We start from the raw sequence: 27,467 nt of genomic DNA, 5'->3' as shown, positions 1-27,467 counted from the left end.
ATAAATGATCTAGAATTCATGATGCCACAACTAGAATTAAACCATGACTTCTGTGTTTTATAGGAAATAGAAAATACAGGAAATAAGATGAAAAATTTGGTTAATACTTATTGGCTAGTACAGACCACACTGGTGAAGGCTGAAATGGGGGAGGATAATGTTTTTAGAAGTAGTTTTTAGAATGGATAGGTGAACACAAGATATGTTAAGAGTGAAGTCGGTGCAGAGATGGGAGCGAATTTGTCCGTTGTGGAAATGATGTGAGTTTGGAGGTATAGTGCTGAGTGGAGGAGTTCCAACATGGTCCTACTCCCAAACTGTGTTATTAAACTTACAGGTGTCATTATAAATATAAATATTATTTTGAAATAGTTAATGTAAACTTATCTGGTTGAGACTGACCTGGCAGACACTTTCACTGAAAACTCTTCGTATTCCACATCCAAGTGGTATTTCACTGGTGTGAGAGTGACATTGAATGCTGGGAGAACTGCGAATCAGAAGACAAAGAGTAAGCCATATCCAGCTGCTGCATTGTTTTGAAATATTTGATATTTGGTTTAATGCATAGAAATTGCTATAATAATCAGTAAAATATCACAGGTTTTGAAAGATAATTTTAGTAGATCAATGTTTTTTTAGTATTTGAAACGCCATAAAAAAACATAATGACATTCTGCAATATTTCCCTAATAGTCTCAGGACTCACTGTGACTCTGAACTGGGTAAGTGGTTACAGACAATGAATGAATGCATTATGTATGTAATATATGTTACCAAAATAATTTTCTAACATTTTTATTATCTTTTTTGTCCATTTTTTATTTATTTATTTATTTTTACCGATTTTACAATATTTCTATTTTTATATTTTTTTTTTTTTTGTGGGAAAATACATTCTGAATACCTACCATACTTTTTAACCTCAAATTCAGCACTGAATGTGTTTTCCTTCCAGTGGTCAAACTTAGCAATGATCTTCCATTTGCCTTCCCTGTGAAACAAAAATACGGTGAGTTAAAAGGTTTACATGACCTTACTGTTTCTACACACATTGTCCAATATACTAGCACCATGTATACAACAGGAGCACTTTGTAGTGCTAAAATTACAGAATATATTTCCTGTTGCTCTGTATATGTTGTTAGAGCCCTTTCATACTGTTTTTCAGTGGTCAGGACCACCACAGAACAGGTATTATTTGGGTGGTGAATACTTCTTTGCAATAATTTGACACTTGCACTGTGGTTCTGTGTTAGTGTGGGTTGTGTTTGTAAAAGTGTTTCAAACACAACAGTGCTGCTGGAGATTTTAAATATTTTCACACCAAAAAATTGTGTCTACTAATGAAGGATTGAAGGAAAACCAAAACAAACTGTGCAGCAACAGAAGCGCTTCTGTCTCTGACTTTACATCTACATGGTGGCACTACTTTCTGAAAGTGTGGACAGTAAATGGGCATAGTTTTTTTTTTTTTTTTTTTTTAAATCAGTAATCCCAGGATGCTGCCCACAAGATGCTGTTGGATGGATAATGCTGGCCCGATCCACTCATAAATGTGCAAAAGATCCTAACACTCCACCATCATGTCAATGTCTCTGCAGTGCTGGGAATGATCAACCACCCAAATAATGCCAGCTCTGTGGTGGTCTAGGGAGGGTCCAAGCCACTGAATTCCAAGCAACATAAGCATTACAGTCCTTAAATGTAGAATTACAAATTACACCTAAATATGTGGAGCTGAAAAATGGACAATGAATATAGACATAAAGAGTTAATGTTCTTGTTATGGAAGATTGCATTATACAGTGGGAAAATAAATATTTGATACCCTGCCAATTTTGCAATTTGGCCACTTGTCTTGTCACATAGCACATGGCTCTTTGTTTGTCATTGTTGTTGTCTCTGCCCTAGTCCCACCTTAGTTCCTCCTCATCATCAGTGTAATTTGTAATCCTGCCCTCTTGTTATCTATTCCAGATGTCCCTTGTCAGTGTCGTCTATTTAAGCTCCTTTGTGTTACTTCCTGGTTGTCGGACATTCCACTGTTGTTTTGCTTACTCCAGTCTGTCTGTTGCTTGATCCCGTTCCTCGTTTTGTCTCGTTTGTTCCTTGCTCCATTTTCACTGGTTGGTTTGTCTCGTATGTTCCTCATTCTCTTCCCTTTCAAGTCAGTTTGTGTCTCTCTCATCGGTTTCCCTTTCTGTGCTCTGTTTGCCCTGTTTAGCTCGCTCTGTCTGTTTAGCTCCCTCTGTCTAGGTTTCTGTTTCGTTCTATCTGTACTATTCTGTCTAGGCCTTTCTTTATCCAAGTCTGTCTGTTTTGTTATCTTTTGTTATAAATAAAAGTCTGTGTCTTAGCTTGTGCGTCCGCCTCCGTCCACTCTGTAGTTTCACTGCCTGTGTGTTTTGGGTCATTGTCATGCTGGAAGACCCAGCCATGACCCATCTTCAGGGCTCTTACTGAGGGAAGGAGGTTGTTGGCCAAAATCTCACAATACAGGACCCCACCCATCCTCCCTTAAGTACGGTGCAGTCGTTCTGTCCCTTTTGCAGAAAAGCACCCCACATTGTATGATGTTTCCACCCCACAATGCTTCACGGTTGGGATGGTGTTCTTGGATTTGTACTCATCCATCTTCTTCCAAACACGGCAAGTGGAGTTGATACCAAAAAGCTTTATTTTGGTCTCATTTGACCACATGTCCTTCTCCCATGCCCCTTCTGGATCATCCAGATGGTCACTGGCAAACTTCAAACGGGCCTGGATGCAGGGGGACCTTGTGTGCCCTGCAGGATTTTAATCCATGATGGCGTAGTGTTTTACTAACAGTCATCTTTGAGACTGTGGTCCCAGCTCTCTTCAGGTTATTGATCAGGTCCTCCTTTGTTCTGGGCTGATTCCTGACCTTTCTCAGAATCATCCTTACCCCACAAGGTGAAATCTTTCATGGACCCTCAGACTGAGGAAGATTGACAGTCATCTTGTGTTTCTTCCAGTTTCTAATAATTGCACCAATTGCGTTCTCACTAATCTGCTTGCCTATGGTCCTGTAGCCCATCCCAGCCTTATGCAGGTCTACAATTTTGTCCTTGGTGTCCTTAGACAGCTCTTTGATCTTGGCCAGGGTGGAGAGGATGGAGTGTGATTGTGTGGACAGGTGTCTTTTATACAGGTAACAAGTTCAAACAGGTGCAATTAATACAAGTAATTAGTTCAGAATAGGAGGGCTTCTTAAAGAAAAACTAACAGGTCTGTGAGAGCCAGAATTCTTGCTGGTTGGTAAGTGTTCCAATACTTATTTCATGGAATAAAATGCAAATTAATTATTTAAAAATCATACAATGTGATTTTCTGGATTTTGTTTTAGACTCCCCACTGTATATGACATCTCTACATACTTGGCCATGTCTGACAGCGTGTAAGTATGGGAGAAAATGCCATTCTCAGCTCTAGTCTTGCCTTCGGCATAGACTGTAATTTCATCCGAATTCTGAAACAGAATACAATATAAAACATGCCAAAAAATGGAGGTCAGAAAATGTCTGTTGACATTACATTTTAGCTTAAATGTTGACTTTTGAAAACATACTACAACCCCAATTCCAATGAAGTTGGGACATTGTGTAAAACAAAAATAAAAACAGAATACCATGATTTGCTAACGCTTTTCAACCTATATTTAATTTAATACACTACACTATCTTCAAAGTTGTAATACTTTGTTTACTTTACTGGATCAAGTTGTGATCAAACTCTGTGTATGTGTTGGGAGGACAAAGCATAGTGAGGTGTGCAGTGATTTATGTATTTGTTACATATGTGCAAAGAAAGAAAGGCAATGTTAATAAACAGCTAACAGCATAAATCCTGATGAAGGCATAATTGCCTTAGATTTTAAGGAAAAAAAAGTGTGTCTAAATATTTTGAAAGAAAATACTATAGAAAAAATATCTATTACTACCGTGTTAGGTCTTACCAAAGTAAGGACTGTTTCATACTGTGTTTGTGTGCATTTTGTCTGAAATCTCTTATGTGCAATTTAATAGCAAGACAAATGCAACTGGAATACAGTATGACTGCTTAGCAGTTTTATAAATCTATTGCAGATTAGCAGATTAATCTTTTGATGCTATATAGATTTCAACATTCTCTAAAGTGCTAAGTTAAATATAGAACACTTATATTGACTGCATACACCCCTATCTGGGGATAACCAATAAAATAAATGAACTATACATCAGAACAAGCCTACCTGAATTTCTACAGAGATGGTGCTGTTGAAAGCTTGGAATTCAACATTAGAAACAAATGCCCGATATCGTACTGCAAGAGAGCAGAGAAATAAATGAAGATTCACACCTCTGGCTAAGTAAAAGTTAAATGTATTGAGGGCTAGTTAGCATGTTCTCATTGGCTTTCAGTCTATGAAAATCTATGATTGTGGCTAGGACCACTTCTCTCTGGTTGTTTACGTTCTGAGGCTACGTGTCTTTTAATTTGTTTGAGGTGAAAAAGCTGATTGTTTGTAGGGGGACAAAGTTTTTATTCACCATTTGAATTACCACAGAAGTTCATTTGTAACTCGAGGTGTTTACTTTTATACAGTGGTGGACAGTAATGAACTACTTTTTCATGTATCTGAGGTAGTGTTGCTGTCGCACAGCTCCAGGGACCTGGAGATTGCGGGTTCAAGTGTTCGCTTAAAACCAAGTAATTAGAAAGACAGACTTTTTATTTTAACTGTTGTGCATATTTGAGACTGTAAGTAATCGCTTGTTTCAACTCTTAGAACTGTTATGTATTAACAAAATGATTTGAACCATTTAGTCAGATTCAGCAGTAACTACTATTCATTCATAAATTGCATCGATAGATGGATAGATGGATGGATAGATGTGATTAAGTGAAGTCACAATCTACATCATGTAGATTGTCAAACATGTAGAATCACCTTTACGCCGATCTATTTATACTCCTTCACTTCATCCCCTTGTTGAACAACATAGCACCTACTGCCACCCAGTCTCCTCCCTTTTCTTTGACCACTCAAGCCTAAGGTTGGGGGTCACAGCATTATGAACACACATCTGAGCCACCCCGAACTCCAACCCAAAACCTCCTGAGTTTGCCCCTTCCCCATCGCGTATCCGGGCATGGTCTATGCTAGTAAATCACTCCTCAAAATAATTGTGATACTTCACTGTGCTATAACAGGGAGAATAGATTCACTGTCAATTCTAATCTTGGCTCAGCACTGCAGAAACTGCATTTTTGGAGGAGGGCAAATTTTTCCTTGCGTTGAGTTTTTTTTTTTTTTTTTTTTGAATTTCATGGCGTCTGCATTCTCTGTAGTGTGGAAGACTTCATATTGTTGAACTTCCCCAGTTCAATTTGATCCTTGTTCGTATGACTGCAGACCAATCACAGTCATTGCGGTCTGCATCGATGAGACGCATAGTCAGTTAATATCTAGGCATAGGGTTTGGTTCGATATGTGCCCTATGGCGTAGGTTTGACGCAGACTCATAAATTGGGCTTAATACTCAAGAGAAAGCAACCTCTGTTCACCTCTGTTTGGGAACACCTTGGGTGTATGTGGCAGTTGATATGATTCATTGTATTTAACGTTTTGCTTCTGTTGTGTTCATCAGTGTCCCGCTAATTAATGATATTCTTTTAAAAGACTAGGCATGACTCTTGTTATAAAAATTATAATAGGACATCAGAACCATAATAAATCATGGTAATTAAAATTTTTATACTGAAGTACATTTGAAAGTAAATATTTTTGTGTTACAATGAGGACTTCTAATTTTACTGGAGTAATATTTTACATTGAGTATCTGTACTTTAACTCAAATACATGGTTTGTGTACTTTGCCCACCACTGGTTTTGTAGCATTATCTATAATGCACTTAGCTGAATTTGGAGACATTTTCACCTTAAGTGATCCAAAACAGCAAAAATATATCTACATTACCCACCTATGGAGCAGTCATTAGCAATATCCTCATTTTGGTTAATTGTTTCATTGTTTAGTGTTCTCTCATTTGTATAAAAATATTTCAGATGCCTCTGCCATGAGTAGAGACAGAGAATGACTAGCATACCGGACCAAGCTAGTCTGTCTTTTCACTCATTTACAGACACCGGGGCTTCATAAACACATCAGGTTTCCAGCATGAAAATAGGCTGTAGAGCTAGCAAATGGTGAGGAAAGTTCTGAATTTTATGTATGCCTTTACAGTCTTAATCTTTTCCAAATAATTAATTTTTTTCCAAATAATATATGAACCATTATATTTGTATAAAATCTATTTCAAAAGGTAGAAATTTTAAGATATATTTAATATAATTACTTTAATCAAAAAACAAGCAAGCAATAAAATTATTAAGAGTAGCCAACAGAACATCTAAGAATTTGTTGACTAATATGGAACAAAACATCTTTTTTATAAATGGGGGTTTATGCAAACTTTTGCATATTTTGCACAATAAGTGCAAATTGGTGGCACAGTGGTGCAGCAGGTAGTGATGCAGTCACACAGCTCCAGGGACCTGGAGGTTGTGGGTTTGATTCCCGACTTGGATCTTTGTCCCGAGTACAATGACAAATATTTAATTTAATTTTATTATATACTTGATCAGTCAGTCATTTTTACTTCAAAAGTAGTCTACAATAATTATGAAAAATGTCATCATTTTTAAAATTTTTCTATAAAGAAAAAATTACTCCTCAGGTTTTGTATGTGTAGCTGTAGAGGTAACCAGTAACAAAGCTCTATTCAGTGCAGTGTAAGGTCACCTGTGTCTCCTGGGTTATATATAGGTTTGTCTGTCTGGATGAAGATGTAGCCAGAGAGAAAGGACACCTTAAGAGTCTGCTCAATTTTATGAGCAAGTCCGAACTGAGTGACTAGATGCACAGACTTGGCAAATTTCTCTTCTGGGCGCAGGAGGCTTGGATTAATCTATTGAAGAGTTTAGAAACAGCATATCCTTGATTAATGGGCAAAATCATTATCAAAGGAGGACTCAGTCATTTTTACCACCAAAATTAGCAAGTAGCATGTATTACCTTTTCAAATGTGGCAATTAAAATGTAATATATATTTTTAAAAACTGTGAATAGTACATTTTGGAATATCAACACACATTTTATGGTTATTTTATATTTTATGGCTGCCTCCATGTGGTGACCTGTTCGGTGAAGCATAAACTGGTTCATTTATGGGCTATAAAAGAAATTTGATTTCTCTTTACATGCTTTATTTTATGGGAATAAAAATAAATTGCAAATAAACACATTCTTGAAAATGTTTTGCCACATTTCGGTAGTAAAACTGACTTGAACATTTTTTTCCTTGTTAGAAGCTGGACCATGTACACAGATTAGCCAAAGCATTATGACCACCTGCTTGTTTCTACACTCACTGTCCATTCTCTCAACTCCACTGCTCCACTGTCGATTCTCTCAACTCCACTTCCTCTGCTTACATTATTTGCCCAAATTCACCCTGTTCTTCAATGGTCAGGGCCCCACAGGACCCCCACAGAGCAGGTATGATTTGGGTGGTGTATCTTTCACAGCCTTGCAGTGACACTGACGTGCTGGTGGTGTGTTAGTCTGTGTTCTTCTGGTACAAGGAGACACACAGCAGTGCTGCTACAGTTTTTAAACAATCACTCACTGTTCACTTACACACACTTAGCTAATTGGTCCACCTTGTAGATGTAAAGGCTGAGACAGTAGATAATTTTTGCTGCACTCTTTGTGATGGTCATCATCTAGTCCTTCATCAGTAGCTGATGAACGCTGCCCACAGGACACTGCTAGGTGAATAATTTTGGTTGGTTAACTGTTCTTGAGGGTGTCACAGTGGTGCAGCAGGTAGTGTCGCTGTCACACAACTCCAGAGTCCTGGGGTTGTGGGTTCGAGCCCTGCTCCGGGTGACTGTTTGTAAGGAATTTGGTGTGTTTTCACCGTGGCCATGAGAGTTACCTCGGGGTGCTCCTGTTTTCTCCCATATTCCAGAAACCCATGTTTGTAGGTGAATTGGCTACACTAAAATTGTCCATAAGTATGAGTGTGTAAGTGAATTGGGAGTGTGTGTTGCCCTGCAAAGGACCAAGGTGTGTTTCCTCCTTGTGTGTTCTATCACCCAGTAATTCCAGGTAGGCTTGGAATATGTCTGATCCATTCACACCATCACAACACACGTCATGTCAGTGTCAGGTCCAAGAATACACTACCCAAATCATACCTGCTCTGTGGTCCTCCTGACCATTAAAGTATAGGGTGAAAGTTAGAAAACAAAGGGAATACACTCTGTAATTCTGGACTGTGAGTGCAGAAACAAGCCGGTGGACATAATGTTTTGGCTGACTGATGTACATGCTACAGGACACTCTGAACTTCAAAACAGTGAACTCACCTCTACACCTCTTAAGGCACTGTAGCCGTTGGTCACACTGAGAGTGACTATGCCTTGCCAGAGCTGGATGGCTTTGGCTGGATAATCATAAATTGTTAAGGAGACCTTGGTGGGCTCAGGGAGATTAAAGGCTTCAACCAGAATGTTCTCTTTACTCCCAACTCTTAGTGGCTCAGGAGCCACCACAGTAAACCTTCAACAAAACATCACATGACAAGCATTTACTTTCATATTTTCATACAATGTTCAACAATTATTATTAAAATCATCTTCAATATCACCAGAAATGTCAAATTAACAATAACAATTGTTCTTCTATGATCATGACACCCACAGAACCACAACAGAGCAAGATATTTATTTTGGTGTTAATTAGTGAATGAAAATGATCTAATTACAAATTTAGATCATACTCCTTGTCGTTAATTCCTCTTCTGTTTACTGTTATTATCTTGTTATTATGATGTTTTATTATCACTGATTCTTTACTTTCACTCTGGAATAAATAATTTTCTCTCTGCACATCTGTCATTATTTTTATTGCAAAAAAATATATGCATTAATATTACAATGTGGGCGGCGTTGTGGCACAGCAGGTAATGTCGCTGTTACACAGCTTCAGGGCCCTAGGGCTGGGGTTGTGGGTTCAAGCCCCACTCCGGGTGACTGTTTAAGAGGAGTTCTGTGTGTTCTCCCTGCGTCCGTGTGGGTTTCCTCCGGGTGCACCGGTTTCTTCCCACCATCCAAAAGCACAAATTGGTGGATTGCCGACTCAAACGTGTCCCTAAGTGTGAGCGTGTGTAAAATAATTGACATTCTACAGTTACAGGCTGTAGTACATCTGTTTCTCTGCATACTTTCTTAGGCCCCTTTTACCCTATTTAATAGACCCCCAAAGTACAACAGAGCAGGTACTATTTGTGCAGTGGATCCTTCTCATCGCTTCAGTGACTCAGACATGATGATGGCATGTTAGTGTGTGTTGTGTGAGTATGACTGGATCAAAGTAGTGCTGCTGGACATTTTAAGCACCTCTGTGTAACTGCTGAGCTGAGAATAGTCCTCTAACCAAAACAATTCGAACAAACAGCATCCTCTGACCTTTAATGACAGACTAGAGGATGAAGAACACAAACTTTGCAGTAATAGATGAGCTACACTCTGACTTTTCATCTACAATGTAGACCACAGGTGGGTGTGTCATAAAACAGTGGCCAGTGAGTGGACACAGTGTTTAAAAAACTTGAGCAGCACTGGTGTGTCTTATCCCATCATGCCAGCAAAACACACACTAACACCCCATCAGTGTCACAGCACTTCAGCCCAAATAGTACCTTTTCTGTGGTGGTCCTGAGAAGGTTAAAGCAGGCTAAGAAAGTATGCAGAACAATAGGTGGACTTACCTGATCAAAACAGGCAAGTGAAGCAGATCAAATAAAGTGTTGATACAAGGAGGTCAGTTAAATATTATGGTAGAGAAGTGTACACATATAGACATTTATGTTTTTATGGTTGATAAATATAATGAGTGTATTATAAACAATATAACCGTGCTGTGTTATTTGTGTGTGTGTGTGTGTGTGTGTGTGTGTGTGTGTGTGTGTATTGTTGATTTTGAAAAATATATGCTCTTACTTTGGTGACGGTTCTAAGTTTGGTCTCGGTCTGAAAACAAAAATAACAACAAATATCAATTAAAATATATTTAAAGTACTGCCACCAAAAATGCTATTCCTTGTAATATTTAACAACCTCATATAATGTCTTTCAAAATATGAAACATCTTCAAAATAAATTTTTATTATTTTATATGAAATAAAAATTATCCTTCCTGAACAAAAATTTTAATTATTTTTTTCATTCAAGGTTTACAGCATTTAAGGATTTAGGTTCTATTTTTGTCTACAGGTGTTGGTCATAAAATTTGAATATCATGACAAAGTTGATTTATTTCAGTAGTTCCAGTTGGCTGTTCACAGAGCTCTGTGTCCATGCACATTAATAGAGAGGCGAAAGGAAGAAAACAATGTGGCAGAAAAAAGTGTACAAGCAATAGGGATAACCGCACCCTGGAGAGGATTGTGAAACAAAACCCATTCAAAATTGTGGGCTAGATTTACAAAGACTGGACTGCAGCTGGAGTCAGTGCTTCAACAACCACCACGCACAGATGTATGCAAGACATGCGTTTCAGCTGTCGCATTCCTTGTGTCAAGCCACTCTTCAACAAGAGACAGGGTCATAAGTGTCCCTCCTTGGCTAAAGACTTAAAGGACTGGACTGCTGCTGAGTGGTCCAAAGTTATGTTCTCTAATATAAGTAAATTTTGCATTTCCTTTGGAAAGGTAGAGGAGGTGAGGCACAGAATACACGTTGCTTGAGGTCCAGTGTAAAGTTTCTAGTCAGTGATGGTTTGGGGTGCCATGTCATCTGCTGGTGTTGGTCCACTGTGTTTTCTGAGCTCCAAGGTCAACGCAACCGTCTACCAGGAAGTTTTAGAGCACTTCCTGCAGCTTCCTGCTGCTGACCAACTTTATGGAGATGCAGATTTCATTTTCCAACAGGATTTGGCACCTGCACACAGTTCCAAAGCTACCAGTACCTGGTTTAAGGACCATGGTATCCCTGTTCTTAATTGGCCAGCTAACTCATCTGACCTTAACCCCATAGAAAATCTGTGGGTTATTGTGAAGGGGAAGATGCAATACACCAGAACCAACTATGCAGAAGAGCTGAAGGCCACTATCAGAGCAACCTGGGCTCTCATATAACACCTGAGCAGTGCCACAGACTGATTGACTCCATGCCGAGCCGCATTGCTACAGTAATTCGGGCAAAAGGAGCCCCAACTAAGTATTGGGTGCTGTACATGCTCATACTTTTCAGTTGGCCAGCATTTCTAAAAATCCTTTTATTGTATTGGTCTTAAGTAATATTCTAATTTTCTGAGAAACTGAATTTGGGGTTTTCATTAGTTGTCAGTTATAATCATCAAATTAAAAGAAATAAACACTTGAAATATCAGTTTGTGTATAATGAATGTGTATAATATACAAGTTTCACATTTTGAATGGAATTACTGAAATAAATCAACGTTTTTATGATATTTTAATTTTATCCCCAGCACCTGTATTTATCTAATGTTTGAGCTTCACTGTTGAGGTATTATGAAATTCTGATATAGATTTTTATAATTATCATATGTTTGCTATTCTGGACTTATCCATCCATCCATTATCTGTAGCCGCTTATCCAATTTAGGGTCGCGGGGGGTCCAGAGCCTACCTGGAATCATCGGGCGCAAGGCGGGAATACACCCTGCAGGGGACGCCAGTCCTTTACAGGGCAACACAGACACACACACATTCCCTCACACCTACGGACACTTTCGAGTCGCCACTCCACCTGCAACGTGTGTTTTTGGACTGTGGGAGGAAACCGGAGCACCCAGAGGAAACCCACGCGGACAACACACCAACTCCTCACAGACAGTCACCCGGAGCTGGAATCGAACCCACAATCTCCAGGCCCCTGGAGCTGTGTGACTGCGACACTACCTGCTGCGCCACCGTGCCGCCCTATTCTGGACTTATCTAATGTTTAATTATTTATTTATACTTACAAATATTTGAATCCTGTTAATTATTTAAAAGATAAATTAACACAGATAGATGAGCTGATAGTATCCCATTTATGTTAACAAAACTCTTACACGATTTAGTCAAATCTAGGTCAATGGATCTTTCCATTCTGGAAGGTTTTTATGCTGAAATAAAACAGAGTAAGCCTCATTAATCTATATCCTCCAATTTTATGTGTGCCTGCTCTAATCAGCTATAACATTAAAATGAGTTCTTTGCTTATTTATCAGCTCAGCTTAACATGTAGGTGCACTTTATGGTTATACAACTACAGACTGTAGGCCATCGGTTGCTCTTCATACTTTCTACTATCTACCAAGATAAGGACCACCACAGAGCAAGGTCCCAAGTTTCGTGCAAATTAGTGTTTTATGAAAATAATCTCATTAAAAATTTAGATCATTTTATTTGTATTTTTATTTCTCTTCAGTTTTATTATGTTTTTGTTATTTATTTTCAAATATGTCATTGTCATTATGTCAATATGTATAGTGTTCTTGATGTGTTTTGTGTTATTAGAAACAAGATTATTTCATTCTGGAATAAATCACTGCAAAATATTTTATTTAGTATATATAAAAATTGAGTTACACAGTTACAGACTGTTGTCATCTGTACTTTGTTAGTCCTTTTTCACCATGTTCTTCAGTGGTCAGGGCCCCCTAGGGACCACCACAGAACAGTTTGATCATTTGTGGATCAGAACAGCAGTGCATTCTGCGTCACTGCTTAACTGAGAATAGTTCACCAACCAGAACTATTCAGCTAACAGCATCCAGTGAACACAGAGAAGTACTAGAGGATGAGCAACACAAATTTTGCAGTAACAGATGAGCTGCTGTCTCTGACTTTAGGTGGGTGTATCATACAACAGTGAGTGAACACTGTGCTTACACACTTCAGCAGCACTGCGGTTTCTGACCCACTCATACCATCAAACATACACTAACACACCACCACGCCATTAGTGTCAAAGCACCATGGCCCATATCTTACCTGCTCTGGGGTGGTCCTTTGAGGACCCTAAAGAACAAGGTTAAAGGGGGCTAACAAAGTATGTTGAGCAATCAGTTTGCAAAATATGGTAAATGAAGCTAATAAAATTAACAGAGTATAGAAACAAGAAGGCCAGTTTAATTTTATGGCAGAGAAATGTACATTATTACATCATTTATACTGATATGTTTTATAGTTTATATATAAAGAATTATATATGTTAAAATGATTTTTTGTTTGTAGACTTTGGAAATATTTGCTCTTACGTTGGTGGCAGGGCAAAGTCTGGTGTCAGACTGCAAACAAAGATAACAAATGATTAAACAACTACAGCAAATAAAAATGTTATTGTTTCTTTCAATGTTTAAAAAAACATAATTATTGATTTACATTATATTTTGTGTAATTATCTACCCTAAAATATGATCTTCTGTGTTGAAATTTGAAATACTCATATTGATATAATAACAACATTTTAAATTGTTTGTTATTCTGGCCCAATATAATATTTCTTTATTCCTGTTTACACCTTTTTCATATGCCATTAATAATTTAAAATGTAAATTTACATATTACACTCATTTATGTACTTGTATGAAACTGCTTCCCAACTACAAAATTCTTACACTAATTTTTAAAAAAAAATTAAATGCATTTTTAAAAATAAATTAGAGTTTACTTACAAAGGATAGGGATGACGGTAGCTGTGGAATAAATAAAAATATAATTTAGGGAGGTATATTGTAATATTTTCTACAAATTTCTATTTCAAAGCAAGTCAAATTTTAAACTCATCAAGAAATGGCATCAAGTTGTTAAAATACATACTGAATTTGTGGTTCCCACCAGGGCCTGCAATCAATAATATGTTAATTATATACAGTTCATAAATGTACATAATTATTCTCAACACTTACAGTTAGTTTCCCATAATGTATCTTATTCAAAGGTAAACATTTACCGTAGACATAACAGTTTACCCTGCAGTAAAATTTAAACTAAGCCTAAATGTGGTCTCTAAAGAAACTGCTTTTAAATGCCAACTCACCTGTAAGGATACTGCGCATTTAAGTAATCACAGATAGACAACAGCAACAAAACGACTCTTAAAGAGAACATCTTTTAGATGCTTCTGACAGTAAGCTAACATCTCAATGAAAATGGATAAACAAAAACCTGGTGGGATCCCACTTATGCTTACAAAGCTCTTACACAAGATTCAGTCAATCGTTGCTCAATAGGTGAGTTATGGACCTTACACCATAGGTTAGCACAAAGCTAAAGCTTATAACAGGTCTTGTAATAATAGCTTCTAATAAGGTTTTACATTAAATACTACAACTTTCTAGGTCGGTAAAGTTTGTTTGAGTATTTGATGCCATTGTTGGCACGTATAAACATCAGAATAATCAGGTAATAAATTATAGATTACAAACCCATTTCCAAAACATGGTTTTGAATCGTCTTTATATGCCTATACAAACACAAAAAAATGGTTGTTTTTCAGTCAAAAATGTAGGTTTCCCTACAGAGATGCAGAGGGCATTTATGCATTTTTGAGCATTTCTAGGCATAAATTGCTAAATCTAGTGATTTTCTACATTTTAACCTAATATGACAGCAGAGATAATAGTGCTGTCTCAGTTTTTACTGGAAAAATCTTAAATTCAAGATGTAGTAATATAGTTTTTAGAAATAAGCTTCAATATTTGTTTTAAGTTTTGTAATAATATAGATTTGTAAATGAGAATATTTTTGTACACACACATTTAAAATAATGTACTATAAAATATTCTTTGAACAATGCCATAGAAGAACCACTTTTGGTTCCAGAAAGAAAGCTTTTTGGTTAATATATTTAAAAAAGAAAAGAAATTTAAAATTGAATAATGGATTTTTAAACCTTTAAAAGTTTCAAACTTCTTCACACTGGCATCTTTTAAATGGTTCTTTATGGAATCAAAAATGGGCATTGCTTTAAAAAATTGAGTCAAATCACTTTTATTACAAGGAACATGCATTAATTTGCCTAGCTGAAGTTGACATAAAACATAATATAATTGCTTGGAAATTAAGTGTTTTTCAGAACACCCAAAAATGTTATCTGCTTTTGCTGAATAAAATGTGACATTACATTAATACAGGAAAGCCATTTAAGGTGCTCAACCTGAAGTAAAAATGGGTCTGTCATATTTATATCATTTAAAGTTAAGCGATCTTACTAACTTTAATTTGTTATAATTAAACTAATTTGGGGGGGGGGGGGTCGTATATTTTTTTTAATTTTTCAAAAATAATTCTTCACTGATAATACAAGTTGTTTGAAAGGAGAAATATACATCTAATTATTTGAGGAGATCCTAGCATATTTATGGATGAATGTATTGCCAGACCTCTCCATAATAGAATATACCCATGAGTTTGCAGTTATATAATACTCAGACACATGGCATGTCTTACCTTACTGAACGAGAGTATACCATTTTTTCACCATTGTATGTAATTCTGAAGAATTTTTATATATTTATTTATTTATTTTTATCAAAGTTTCTGATTAAATATATTTCTTGTTTCAAAATGAATACTAAACACCTCTGACCATGCTTCTGTGTCTATTGGGTTATCCTAGTTTTTTGAAAACAGTGCCAAAAATAAAAAATAAAAATAAATTGAGGAATGCATGCCATTAGCAGGCTGACTTCTAGACATTAGTTTGGTAACTTAACTTTGTTTTGCTTTAACTTTAATTAAAAATTAAGAATAATTGTTTCCTCATATATTCCCACAAACTTATGCAGTCTGAAAAACAATCACATTTATACACGTCCAGGCTCCAGCCAAAATAAGCAAAACTTGCAAAACATCAGACACATACAGCTATAATTCAGAAACACTTTTCATAAATGTTACAAAAAGTCACCAACTTGTTCCTTATGGAGATCAGAGGAGCAACTCAGAAATGACCAATTGACATGAAAATGGGCAGACAGGTACTGATGGATATCCCGAATCAAATTCTTATATGATATTATTGAATATAAAAAAAGCATGCAGCATTCAGTAGGTTTTTGAAAGACTTAACATTGCCTGAACATAATGAAACCTGAATGCAATGCCCATGGACACACTTCATAAAAGCCTCTGAAAACTTTCTCTTGCTCCTTCTATAGTAGAGAACTACCGACCAGCCTCTCTCCTCCCCTTCCTGTCTAAAATCATTGAAAGAGCTGTCTTTAAGCAGGCAACAAAATTCCTCTCCCAACATAACCTTCTTGACTCGAACCAATCCGGCTTCAAGAGCGGCCACTCGACGGAAACTGCACTTCTGTCAGTAATGGAAGCTCTTAAAGATGCCAAAGCAACAGGTCAGTCCTCAGTTCTCATTCTGCTTGACCTATCAGCAGCATTTGATACGGTCAACCACCACATCTTATTAAACAAACTCACTGACATGGGCTTCAAGAACAATGCACTCTCCTGGTTTGAGTCTTATCTCACTGGACGATCCTTCAGTGTGTCATGGCTTGGACAAACATCAGCGCGACACCACTTCACCACAGGTGTGCCCCAAGGCTCAGTGCTGGGACCCCTCCTCTTTGCCTTGTACTCCACCTCTCTAGGCCCAATCATACATTTGCACGGCTTCTCCTATCATTGCTATGCAGATTACACACAGCTCTATTTATCCTTTCCTCCAGGAGACACTTCAGTGGCAACTCGAATCTCTGACTGTCTCTCTGACATATCTACATGGATGAAGGAACATCACCTCCAATTGAATTTATCCAAAACTGAACTACTGGTCCTCCCAGCCAAGCAAGCTATTTTCCACAACATCAGCATCAAGCTAGAGTTCCTATCAGTGGCTCCCACCAAGTTTGTAAGAAACCTAGGTGTCATGGTTGATGACCAGCTGATATTCGCAGATCACGTTACCGCTGTAGCTCAATTGTGCCGCTTCTCCCTATTCAACATAAGGAAGATTAGGCCATACCTAACTCAACATACAACACAGCTCCTCGTTCAGACATTAATCTCCCGTCTAGACTATTGTAACACCCTCCTAACAGGTCTTCCGGCCTGTGCTGTGAGACCGCTACAGATAATCCAGAATGCTGCAGCACGCCTGGTCTTCAACCAACCAAAAAGAGCACATGTCACGCCCCTATTAGTTGAGCTGCATTGGCTACCCTTAGCTGCTCGCATCAAATTTAAATCACTAATGATGGCCTTCAGAGTATTCACTGGTTCTGCTCCCATCTACCTCAATAGACTCTTAAAACCATACGTTAGCGCCCGCCCTCTCCGTTCCTTAAAGGAGCGCCAACTAACACGACCAACCCCTCCGTACAGGTCAGTTGAGGCTATTCTCATCTCTGGTACCATGCTGGTGGAACGAACTTCCAAGCAGAGCAGAGCAACAGAAACCCTCTCTGCATTCAAGAAATCATTGAAAACCCAGCTCTTCCGAGAGTATCTTTTGCACTGAATGTCTTTCTTTAATGCACTTATCACTTCCTGCATATTGCACATAATGTAAGGTATTTTGTATAATTTGTGCTGTAGTTCGAATGTTAGATCCTCTTTTGTAAGTTGCTTTGGATAAAAGAGTCTGCCAAATGCATAAATGTAAATGTAAATGTAAATATCATTATAATAGCCCCTAAGAGGAGCAATTCATGTTCCACAACTGGGAAATTACACTTCACACAGAATCTGACTCACCTCAGACTCTTCAAAACTTCTCTCACACACACACACAAAATACATACATTACACACACCCATGTGTAAGTATTCACAAACATACAAACAGGTTCAAGATTCCGAATCAATAATCATAACATATGGACACATTCAAGCTCACATTTGTTTGTCTCATTTATTCGAAAGAGGTTCATCACTGTGGTATTGGGCTTCATGATATGTATATCGAAGGGTTCAACTTTGAGATGCAAACAAGAGTACAAATACAATTGTCAGAACTGCATGCAGAGTGTTGGATATATTTGATAGAGGAAAGGATTCTGAGACATGTGTATAGATTTATCTGGACATTTAGCAGTTTTTGTAAACAATGCCTGCTTAGAAACATAAAGCCAAAAATAAAATCAAAATCATGTGGCAAAGTACTCTCCAATTACATATGATATAAAGTTCACAAGCTGAATTATTTTTAATAGGTTTGTTTTCAAATGATCATGTTTGATAAAGAGTCCAAATAAAATCTCAAAACGTCCTCATTGTCCTGGATCAGAGTCAGAGTCACTGTAGTCAGCTACTAGAGACCTCCCAGTGCAGAGATTGGTGTTCTTGTCCACCATAAGGGTTTGCTCTTTTAAATGTTCTGAGGTGGTTAATGTACAAATGTCCTGTCTCTCCTCTGATGGCTGTGTTACAGAGGAGTAGCTGTGTTTGTCTGTGTTCTCTAGATCATCTCTGTCTGAAGTGATTTTGTTCGTGCTTGAAGCAGAATGGCTTTCAAAGTCGTTAAAGCTGGAGGTAGAAGATGGGGTCTGGCTGGGGCTGCTGGATGCTGTGCTGCACCCATCTGACTTCCTGCGAACCAGGTATATAGGGCTAGGTGGGATGCAGCTCAGGGCTTTCACAGCAGCTGCATCTCTGCCCTGCTGACCAAGCTTCTGCAGCAGACTTCCAACAGCTCCCCCAGATGAAGTGGATGAAGAGCTGAACCAGGATCGAGATGAGATCTGTTGCCTCTTGGACTGCTGCTTGTCCTCATACGCTGAGAGACAAAAGGTGGAAAGAGAGTAAAATAAGAGATTCTGTTGTAAACCCACTCACAAGAATCAGCTTGGTTGACTAAATGTGAAGTAAATAGACTTTCAAAATTAAACATTCCTGAGGAAGTTTCTCTTGATCTAATTAGACACTGATCCAATCAATGAACACACAAAAATTCCTAGTCACTCACAATCAGGACTCCGAAAGGTCAGCAGGGAGGCAAGCCTTTTGTCCTCATCTTTTTCTGGCAGCAGCGGGATGGACAGACCCAATCTCTTTCGCACTGCGTTGTCTCTCTCCTCCTCTTCAGATATTGCTTTCTTTTCTTCCTGTTGGTAGTATATAATAGTATAAAAAGGCCTGCTTTAGGCTAAGAAAATGTTCCTACTGGTCAAGTAACTGTAAATTGTTTCTTCTACACTCTCATATATCTTGGTTTGTATGTGAGTGCGTGTGTGTGAGAGAGAGAGAGAGAGAGAGAGAGAGAGAGAGAGAGAGAGAGAGAGAGAAACGAGTTAGATTACAAAAAATTTGAGAGAAAAACCTAAACCAGTGTAAAGTTGACAGAACATCATCACTTCCTGTTTGTACAAAAATTACTAATAGGTTCATATTTGGTGTATTGACATTCCAGTCCCATAATATTAAAATTAGTATATAACAGAGGCGATTGCTCTAAGACTGCAAGGGAAGCTCAGCTTCCCCTAAAATGTCAAAAAAATAAGTGATCAAATATATACTGTTGTGTGTACATGTCATTGAATAAATATGCACTACAACGTGCTCAACTTTTGTTCAGAATCAGCTCTTTATCGCTGGTAAAGACGCGGCTTTCATCTCAATCATTCCCGCAGTGCTTTAAACAGAGTTCAATAGCGAAGTGCAGCGAAACGAGACGAGTCACTGGATAAATGCTGGACTTTGACCCGCCCATCGGATGCTCAGCGTCTCTGGGGGTCTATGGGGCAGTGGGCTGGCCTCGGCTGGCCCGGACGCTCAGCTTCTGCATGATGATTGGATGATCTGGCTGAGGCTGAATCCCTTTTTGATTGACAGCTAAATGAGCGAATCAGCGATCCTTTGGTGTAGAGATCCGTGGGAGCATTACATTTTCATTCTGTTCTGAGTTGAACCGGAGACTTTCTTAAACCTCTTAGCGGCATTTTCTTTGTTAAAAACGACTAGCGACAAATAGAGCTTCTATTTCTGGTGGGTTTTTTGTAGCTGCTTGTGTTTGGAGACTGACTTCTATCACTCTTTCTGACTTCTATCGCAGTTTCTGTCCAACGGGTGCTGCTAAGCCCTTCCACCGTCACAAAGCACTCACAGGCGGACACACTTCACGTGGGCCAAGGCTGTATAAGCAGCCTAGCTCTGATGGCCATTGAGAGGACACTAGTCAAGTCCCTGGAAAAGACGCCTTGTAGGTACGACATGGGTCAAAGAGCATTTTCTTGAAAAGGAACGGAGGGTAGAATTTACGTATAAATAAACCGACACATTTTATGATGTAGGCTGAAATTGAGCTTCCCCTCCTTGAAAGACCAGCATCCGCCACTGGTATATAGTATAGTCTACATATGCTTTGTGTATCTCATGAACAGATGTCACATTTTACAGTTTTTAAAACCATGTTTGGGTGCATTACAACCATATATTTTTTGTTTAAATAAAATAAATCACTAAAACTAAATTGTGGTGCACGTCTTCAATATCTCATTGCTGATTTGGGTTGATTTGGCAGAAAACTTTAATGGATGAATAATATATTCTGTTACAATACATAAAACAGTAATATATTAAAAATAAGTTTAGAATACACTCATAACTCATCTTGATGAGACACATTGGGAAAACTATACAGTTGTAATTACATTCACAGTGTTGCAGGTTGGCACTTCTTGTTATGTAATTATTCGGTTAATATCTAAAATTCTAATATTCTTGCAGAAACACGAGCAGGGCTTTTGATTATACATTTACATTTATTACAGCGCTAATACACTGCCTGTTTTTTCCATAGGCAAGGCTCATATGGGCTTGCATTATGAGGTTGAGGCATGAGAGAATTTTGTGTGCATGCCTTCAAGCTTCAGATTCAAGGGTGCCATCACTAGGAATCGGTTACCAGGTTTTGAATCTGTGACGTATTTCCTGTTAAAACCGAGAAACGATCAGATTTTTGAGAAGCAAGCTCAAATTTTTGAAGCGAGGAAAACTGAGAAGCGAGCAGATTTTTGAGAAGCGAGAACGAGCTCAAATTTTTGAAGTGAGGAAAAAACGGGAGCGTGCACTGAAAACAGTGAAACGAGAGCACGGAGCTACATCGCTGTCGCTGTTTTCACTCGGTTTTCATGATTCTGTTGAGTCTGACTTGCTCGATTTAGTGTCGTTTTGGCGCTCTTGCATAAAAGACAGTGATTTCACTCCATGTGGACTCCTTCAGTCACTACAAGAGAGCAGAATAGCCTGACACTCCCATAATATTCAGGTTTACATTTCTTTATTAATAGTCATTGTTTCCAAATTATAAGCCTAAAGATTATGCTATGTATTAAATCAGAGCTGGTATTGGATCAGAACCTGTGTCATCTACACTCACATTACAGGCAAAGAAGTTTGTGAATCTTTCCTATTCTAACACATCAGGTTGAATGAAGAATATTAATATGTAGGTTTTACTGCGACTCCAACTAAAGAAAAGTTCTTTATTAAAAGGGGTTTACTGCCTGCCTTTTTTACTCTGTCAAAGCATGAAAAATGATTCAAAATACATTTTTGTTTCATTTCAACAGATCCCATGGTTTAATTAAAAAGGGCTATATGACGGTTAATTGCAATTTACCCTGAACCTCCTGCGGAGGGCGCTGTTGAGCTCAAAGTCATCCTTCCATCCAGCCTGGTGTTCCTGTAGCTCTGAGAGGGAAGGAATTGCTGCACGGAGCTTCTCTTTGTCTTTTCCCCCATGATCCAGCTTATACATGGCATCTGTCTCAAGCTTCTCCTTCTCACTATGCTCTAAAGAAGGAATGCAAAAAAAAAAAAAAAACAATGTTACAGAAGAACGACAAAGAGGAATAAAACTTTTTATATCACTGTGGTATCATTTAAGTCCCCTGAACTCAAAAGTTTTTCAGTAGTTACCTCCTGTTTAAGGTTTATGGATATTTCTATTCCATGTTTAGCTATTTTTAAACCCTTCCATATATACAAACTAATATTTAGCTATTTGAGAGTCAACACATTTTTATTTAAATTATTACTTGGTTTATGTCATGACTTTAGATGTTTGCATAAAATGAGTATGTATGTTTATATGTATTTGGGGTAAGAATTTACCAGTGGTAAGAATTTGTTCATTTTCAGCCATGTTCCACCTCTCCTCTTTTCGACTTGCTCCACTGACAATGACATAGTCGCATGTGGCTGGATCTGTCTGCATCTCTATGTAGTTAACACACAGGTGGCACTTCATTCTAAACCTAGGATCACATACACGCACAAGTTAACTCACTTGCACAAGTATAAAATCATATTGTCATTATGTATTCAATGTCATGCCCATACAAGGAATATCTGGTCTAAAAAATATGTTTGGAAAACTGTGCTATATCCCATAAAGCTTTCGCATTTCTCAAGAGTTGTTTCTGAAGTTGCATGTCCATGTTTTTATAGGAGAAAGCTGGGTAGCTGTGAGAGAGGCACTATTCTCCCCATTACAGGTCGGAGGAGCCTCACAATATTTTAGTTAAAAATACTACAGTGTTCCTTTAAAGCACTTGGTGTGAACAGGGCCACATATATGAAAATTGCTTCTGTCTAGGACCCTTTTGTCTATCCTTTGCCCAGATTGTTCTAAAAAGTGTTAAAACATCGAATAAAGCAAAGTGTAGGTCAGTAGACTTTGTAAAGTAATACTATTCAGCTTAATATAACATAATTAATATCTGTGGAAATTGTTTTACCTGTATATTGGTGTAGTGTAGTAATTTCCCACTTTCTTCTTTTCAGCATTATATCTCACCCCTAGAAGTGAAAGCATGTATAATACATACAAACTAGTGGTGTCAATTAGGGGTGGGAGATATGACAATACACTGAAAAACATTTTTATTAATTTCCAGAACACACTATTGCAACAAAATATATGTTATATGAATATTAATTATATGAAATATAATATACATTATATATATTATTATATTTAATATATATTAATAATTTTAAATGGTTTTATTTGTAAAAAAGTTATTTTACTACAAATGTAACAGTTTTGAACATTCAGAAGAAACAACAAAAAAGATCTTTAAACATTTGCTTATTTTGTAAACAACAGTAACTTACAAAGATTCTGATTTTTGTATAAAAAATAATAATAATTCTACTACACAACTAAAGCGCAGAATATTTAGTGTGTGCATATAAATAGCAAACTTAAACCATTATAGAAAACGTGACCTTAAATCTTCACAGTAAATAACAAAATAAATACATTCCTCCACCTCAGAGACACTTTCCACCGTATTTCACTGTGTGATTGCAACACTACCTACTGTGCCACCGTGCTGCCCGATACTTGAATTAGAATTTTTTAATTTGTTGAGGAATCGTTTCAAGACGATAGGTCAACAAAAACACAATGAAGCTTGGACAAAAGCTTTATTTGAGGATCTTTCAGCATTCAGCTCAAGTGTAGCGACTCTGTGTTTGCATCGCCTAATAAAATCACTAACACATCACTAGGCTCTGAGTGAATGCTGGGAGGAAGTTTGAACAAAGTTGGTAAAATGATTAATTTGCGTACAAAAAAAAGTATTCATTAAATTTTCCAGATTAGTGACACACTGTAACACATTAACAGCACTAAAAACATGAGGTGTAAACCCATGAATGCTTACCCATGCCTATGTGATTCTTGCAGCCATCACACCATATGTTATAGGGCATCTCAAACCTGGAGGTAAAAAACAGACATGGACCTCAGTGACATCTGCAAGGATGTCATATTTGGAGTAAGTGGCCCACAGTGAGATTTCAGATAATATGGGCCACTTTTGACCATGTAGCTTTAATTACTGTCAATACATTGGAAAGTGTGACCCAGTGCAACACCTTGGAAAATATTAGGGGAGCTCATAAGGGCTGGTCCAATACAGTGAAATAGATCAACATCCAGATTATACCCAACAAAGCAATTTTTTTTCTGTGATACTTTATATTTAGTTTAATACTTGAGTTTTTGAATTGGTTTCACAGGTGTAAATCTATATTTTGTACATGATTTCAGTCAGCAACAATATTTAATTAATAATTAAATTTTTATCAAATAATCATTCATTCATCCTAGTAAAACACTATTTAAGAGTTGCACTTGTGATGGAAAATAATCCCAAACGTCTGCATTAAAAGCTCAAAGAGCCTTGAGCGTGTGCTCTTGTGCCTGTTACCTGATAATAAGGATGCCCTGTGAAAGCTTCCTGGCTCTCTCTCGCAGTGGGTGAGTGTTCCAGTAACCATTGATGGAGCGATGCTGTAAAACAATAAACAAGCAGCAAAAAAAAATTGTAGGAGCAGTCATTTTCTCCATAGATTCTTCTTTACTTTATGAAAGATGTTATACTGACACCTTGTGCCCTGAATATATCACAAACTCTGTGCTAAATATGGCCACCCCATTTGGGAGACACACTCTATGGAGTATAAACAGATTAATTTGGGACTGTAAGGCAATTTGATTAAACACATTTTTCACTTGCACATTTACAATTTTAGGAAATTTTTCCTTTTGAGTATTCCTCTTCATGTTCTTTTACACTTTATGGTATCATGTTATATGTAGGGCTGTGCCATATATCATGTGCTATAATACTGCAAAATTATTTTTAAAATGATAAAAAAAAACAACAATATCACGATTATATACGATATTTTGACTTGTTTACATAATGCATCATTGCAATTACATGTAATATGGCAAACATTCATTACATCATTTAGGCATAGAAACGGGTAAGGTGGAAATTTGCTCTGCATTCAAAAATTTGCTCCAAAAGACGAGTGACTTCAGTCATATGTAGGTGGTTTGGAAATAAATTATCAATATCTGAATTGTTTACAAAATTAGCAAATGTTTAAACATTTATTTGTTGTTTCTTCTGAAAATTTGAAATTGTTAGATTTGTACTAAAATAAAATATAATTAAATATAACTTAAGTAAGAAATTAAGTATTTTATTATTCATTAATCATTCATTCATTGTCTGTAACCCTTATCCAGTTCAGGGTGGCAGTAGGTCCAGAGCCTACCCTGAATCACTGGGTGCAAGGCAGGATTACACCCAGGAGGGGGCAAATATATTATTAATTTAATATTAATATAACATTTATTTTGTTACAACAGTGTGTTCTTGAAATGAATACAAATTTTTTCTGTGTTTTTTCATATTGACAAGAATATTGTTATAGCAAAACACCCTGAAATATGATATTATTTTACGGTCATATCGCCCACCTCTACTTACATGTTTTATAAACCTAATAATCAATGATAAATAATCATGAATATTGTTTATTACTTTTTTGGAGGCAAAAATTATTAATGGCTCCTTTAAATTCATATGCTGAATAAAGATTTTTACAGAGCCCAACCTCACCTTGGCAGGGTCAAAATCTGGGGGGTAGTACTTGTTGACTCCTTTTCTCTCTCCCTAAAGAAAACAAAGTGATAAAGCAAATTAAGAAATGCATATATTAAATCATGTAAAATACAGTCCAAACTACAGCAAGAATAAATACACACCATGTTGGCAGTTAATGTTCAGGTTTTTCTCTCAGGAAGATGCCAAGACGATCCACCTGTGAACGAGGGAACAAATAAGAATAGATATCAAAGGAAAAGAAATAATAATAAAGTAATAATAATAATAATAATAATAATAATAATAATAGCAATTAAATATGTAAGCACAGAGATATAAATTGTGTGGTTTTAGTGTGTTTAGCTTTGAATGTTAATGCCTTGTTATATACCTACAAACATAGGCTGGTGTTGCAAATGCCATTAAGTTTTTAAACCCAACTCAGTGTCGTATGAAACATGTTGAAGAAATGTGATTACACTCATAGTTGTTAGTAGTTTTAATTAATGTGGACCTGCTGTTTCAAATTATAAACATCAGTAAAGCAGTGACACGTTTCATATCATAGAAATAAGTCTTCAAGGATATTCTACCGCATTTGTTGTCCCATTACAACGTATACAATTCATTCGTACTGTTTTTGTAATGCTAGAATATTTCATAGGGAACTGCTTGGGTATAAACTGTGTAAATATAACCTCCGTTACAAGGTTCAACTGGGCACCATGAGAAATGGTACAATTTTGTATCTTTTCAACTCAATAAAACCCAAATTAATGTGAAATTAGAAACATATCCCTTCTAGTTTCATCTTTTCCTGACTGCTGCGTTACTGCAACGTTGAGTGGCGGATACTGGTAAATAAGAACGAACAACAGCTTTTCTTTTTTGTGTTGATTCAGAAATAATATTATGGCCATTAGTATGTGCTTAATTGGGTGTTACGTAATTGAGCGCAATAAAATATTAGAATTATTCCTGAAATGTCCCAGAACTTACCAAAATGCAAGGGGACGTTAGCCTCGAATGCTAACAGACTGTGTTCGTTTTTCTTCGGCGCAGTGCGTGTCAGTCATTAACACAGCGCCTCCAAGGGAGCGGAGCATGGGCGAGCACACAGCCACGCAGACGTTGAGAGAGTAATTAAACTTTGAGAGGAATCGTTGAAGATTAAGAGCCGACACGCATTGAAGAGAATATTAAAAATAAATAAATAAATAAATAAATAACATCTGAAATACACATAGTCCACATAGCCCAAATCTTTCATTCATTCATTCATTGTCTGTAAACGCTTATCCAGTTCAGGGTAACAGTGCGTCAGGAGCCTACCCCGAATCATTGGGCGCAAGACAGAAACACACCCTGGAGGGGGTGCCAGTCCTTCACAGGGCGACACACACTCACACACGCAAACCTATGGACATTTGTGAGTCGCCAATCCACCTACAAACGTGTATTTTTGGACTGTGGGAGGAAACCGAAGCACCTGGAGGAAACCCACAAGGACAGACAGTCACCCAAAGAGGGATTTGAAACCATGACCTCCAGATCCCTGGAGATGTGTGACTGCAACAGTACCTGCTGTGTCACCGTGCTTCCCTACGCAAAATCAAACTCAAGAATATACTCACAATGTTTTATTTGTTAAATTTTAAATTTAAATTTTATTTTATTTAAATGTTAAATATTTATTTATTTATTTTTTTTAATGAAAATAACGCCATGACAAAATGAAGAACAAAACATAATACACTAAAGAAAACATAGTTCACTTGGAATCAAAGAGTCGACACCAAGGAGATACCAAGGAGTCAGTCACGTGCTTAATTTAGTGTTGGAATTATCACCTGCATGTCTGAAACCGCGTCCTATTCACTACATGGGGCACTATTTTTGGGTTCCTATTCCATTTTGTATACATTCATTCATTCATTTTCTGTAACCTCTTATCCTGTTCAAGGTTGCGGTGGGTCTGGAGCCCACCCAGAATCATTGTGTGTAAGAC

At 37.3% G+C, this 27,467-nt stretch overlaps 2 protein-coding genes across 5 annotated transcripts in view; both read right to left on the bottom strand.

The window, feature by feature from the left end:
• Positions 1-14,226, bottom strand: part of LOC136676603 (venom factor-like) — a 59,270-nt gene extending 45,044 nt beyond the window's left edge. For 2 of the 3 annotated variants that reach the window (XM_066653710.1, XM_066653708.1), the window contains exons 1-11: positions 14,126-14,226; positions 13,906-13,929; positions 13,761-13,781; positions 13,344-13,373; positions 10,076-10,105; positions 8,441-8,633; positions 6,810-6,975; positions 4,256-4,326; positions 3,402-3,493; positions 912-994; positions 403-490 (exon numbers count right to left, since the gene is read on the bottom strand). In XM_066653710.1, coding sequence (XP_066509807.1) covers positions 403-490; positions 912-994; positions 3,402-3,493; positions 4,256-4,326; positions 6,810-6,975; positions 8,441-8,633; positions 10,076-10,105; positions 13,344-13,373; positions 13,761-13,781; positions 13,906-13,929; positions 14,126-14,196 — 869 coding nt within the window. In that variant the 5' untranslated portion in view covers positions 14,197-14,226. The remainder of the gene's footprint in view (positions 1-402; positions 491-911; positions 995-3,401; positions 3,494-4,255; positions 4,327-6,809; positions 6,976-8,440; positions 8,634-10,075; positions 10,106-13,343; positions 13,374-13,760; positions 13,782-13,905; positions 13,930-14,125) is intronic. The other variant, XM_066653709.1, reaches the window with a different exon arrangement.
• A 3,727-nt stretch (positions 14,227-17,953) lies between these two features.
• Positions 17,954-26,590, bottom strand: LOC136676609 (probable splicing factor YJU2B). 2 transcript variants are annotated; one of them, XM_066653717.1, is made up of 10 exons: positions 26,459-26,590; positions 25,621-25,676; positions 25,475-25,528; positions 24,269-24,351; positions 23,720-23,775; positions 22,787-22,847; positions 22,161-22,303; positions 21,667-21,839; positions 19,012-19,150; positions 17,954-18,822 (listed from the first exon to the last, which is right to left on the bottom strand). In XM_066653717.1, exons 2-10 carry the CDS (start codon positions 25,621-25,623, stop codon positions 18,317-18,319), a joined length of 1,218 nt encoding a protein of 405 aa, XP_066509814.1. In that variant the 5' UTR covers positions 25,624-25,676; positions 26,459-26,590; the 3' UTR covers positions 17,954-18,316. The 2 variants fall into 2 exon arrangements, with proteins under 2 accessions (XP_066509814.1, XP_066509815.1); XM_066653718.1 differs by lacking the exon at positions 26,459-26,590 and adding an exon at positions 25,855-25,873.
• Between the last annotated feature and the right edge of the window lie 877 nt (positions 26,591-27,467).

This window comes from Hoplias malabaricus, chromosome X2 (genome assembly GCF_029633855.1).
Source record: "Hoplias malabaricus isolate fHopMal1 chromosome X2, fHopMal1.hap1, whole genome shotgun sequence".
Classification (NCBI taxonomy): Eukaryota; Metazoa; Chordata; class Actinopteri; order Characiformes; family Erythrinidae; genus Hoplias; species Hoplias malabaricus.
Note: the sequence above shows the minus strand (reverse complement) of the source record. Positions and strands in the feature narration are given on the sequence as shown.

Coding starts and splice junctions, on each gene's coding strand:
- LOC136676609 (XM_066653717.1), bottom strand. Junction 22,848..23,719: donor CAAGAATCACATAGGCATGG/GTAAGCATTCAT, acceptor TTTCACTTCTAG/GGGTGAGATATAATGCTGAA. Junction 19,151..21,666: donor CCCTCCGCAGGAGGTTCAGG/GTAAATTGCAAT, acceptor TACTACCAACAG/GAAGAAAAGAAAGCAATATC.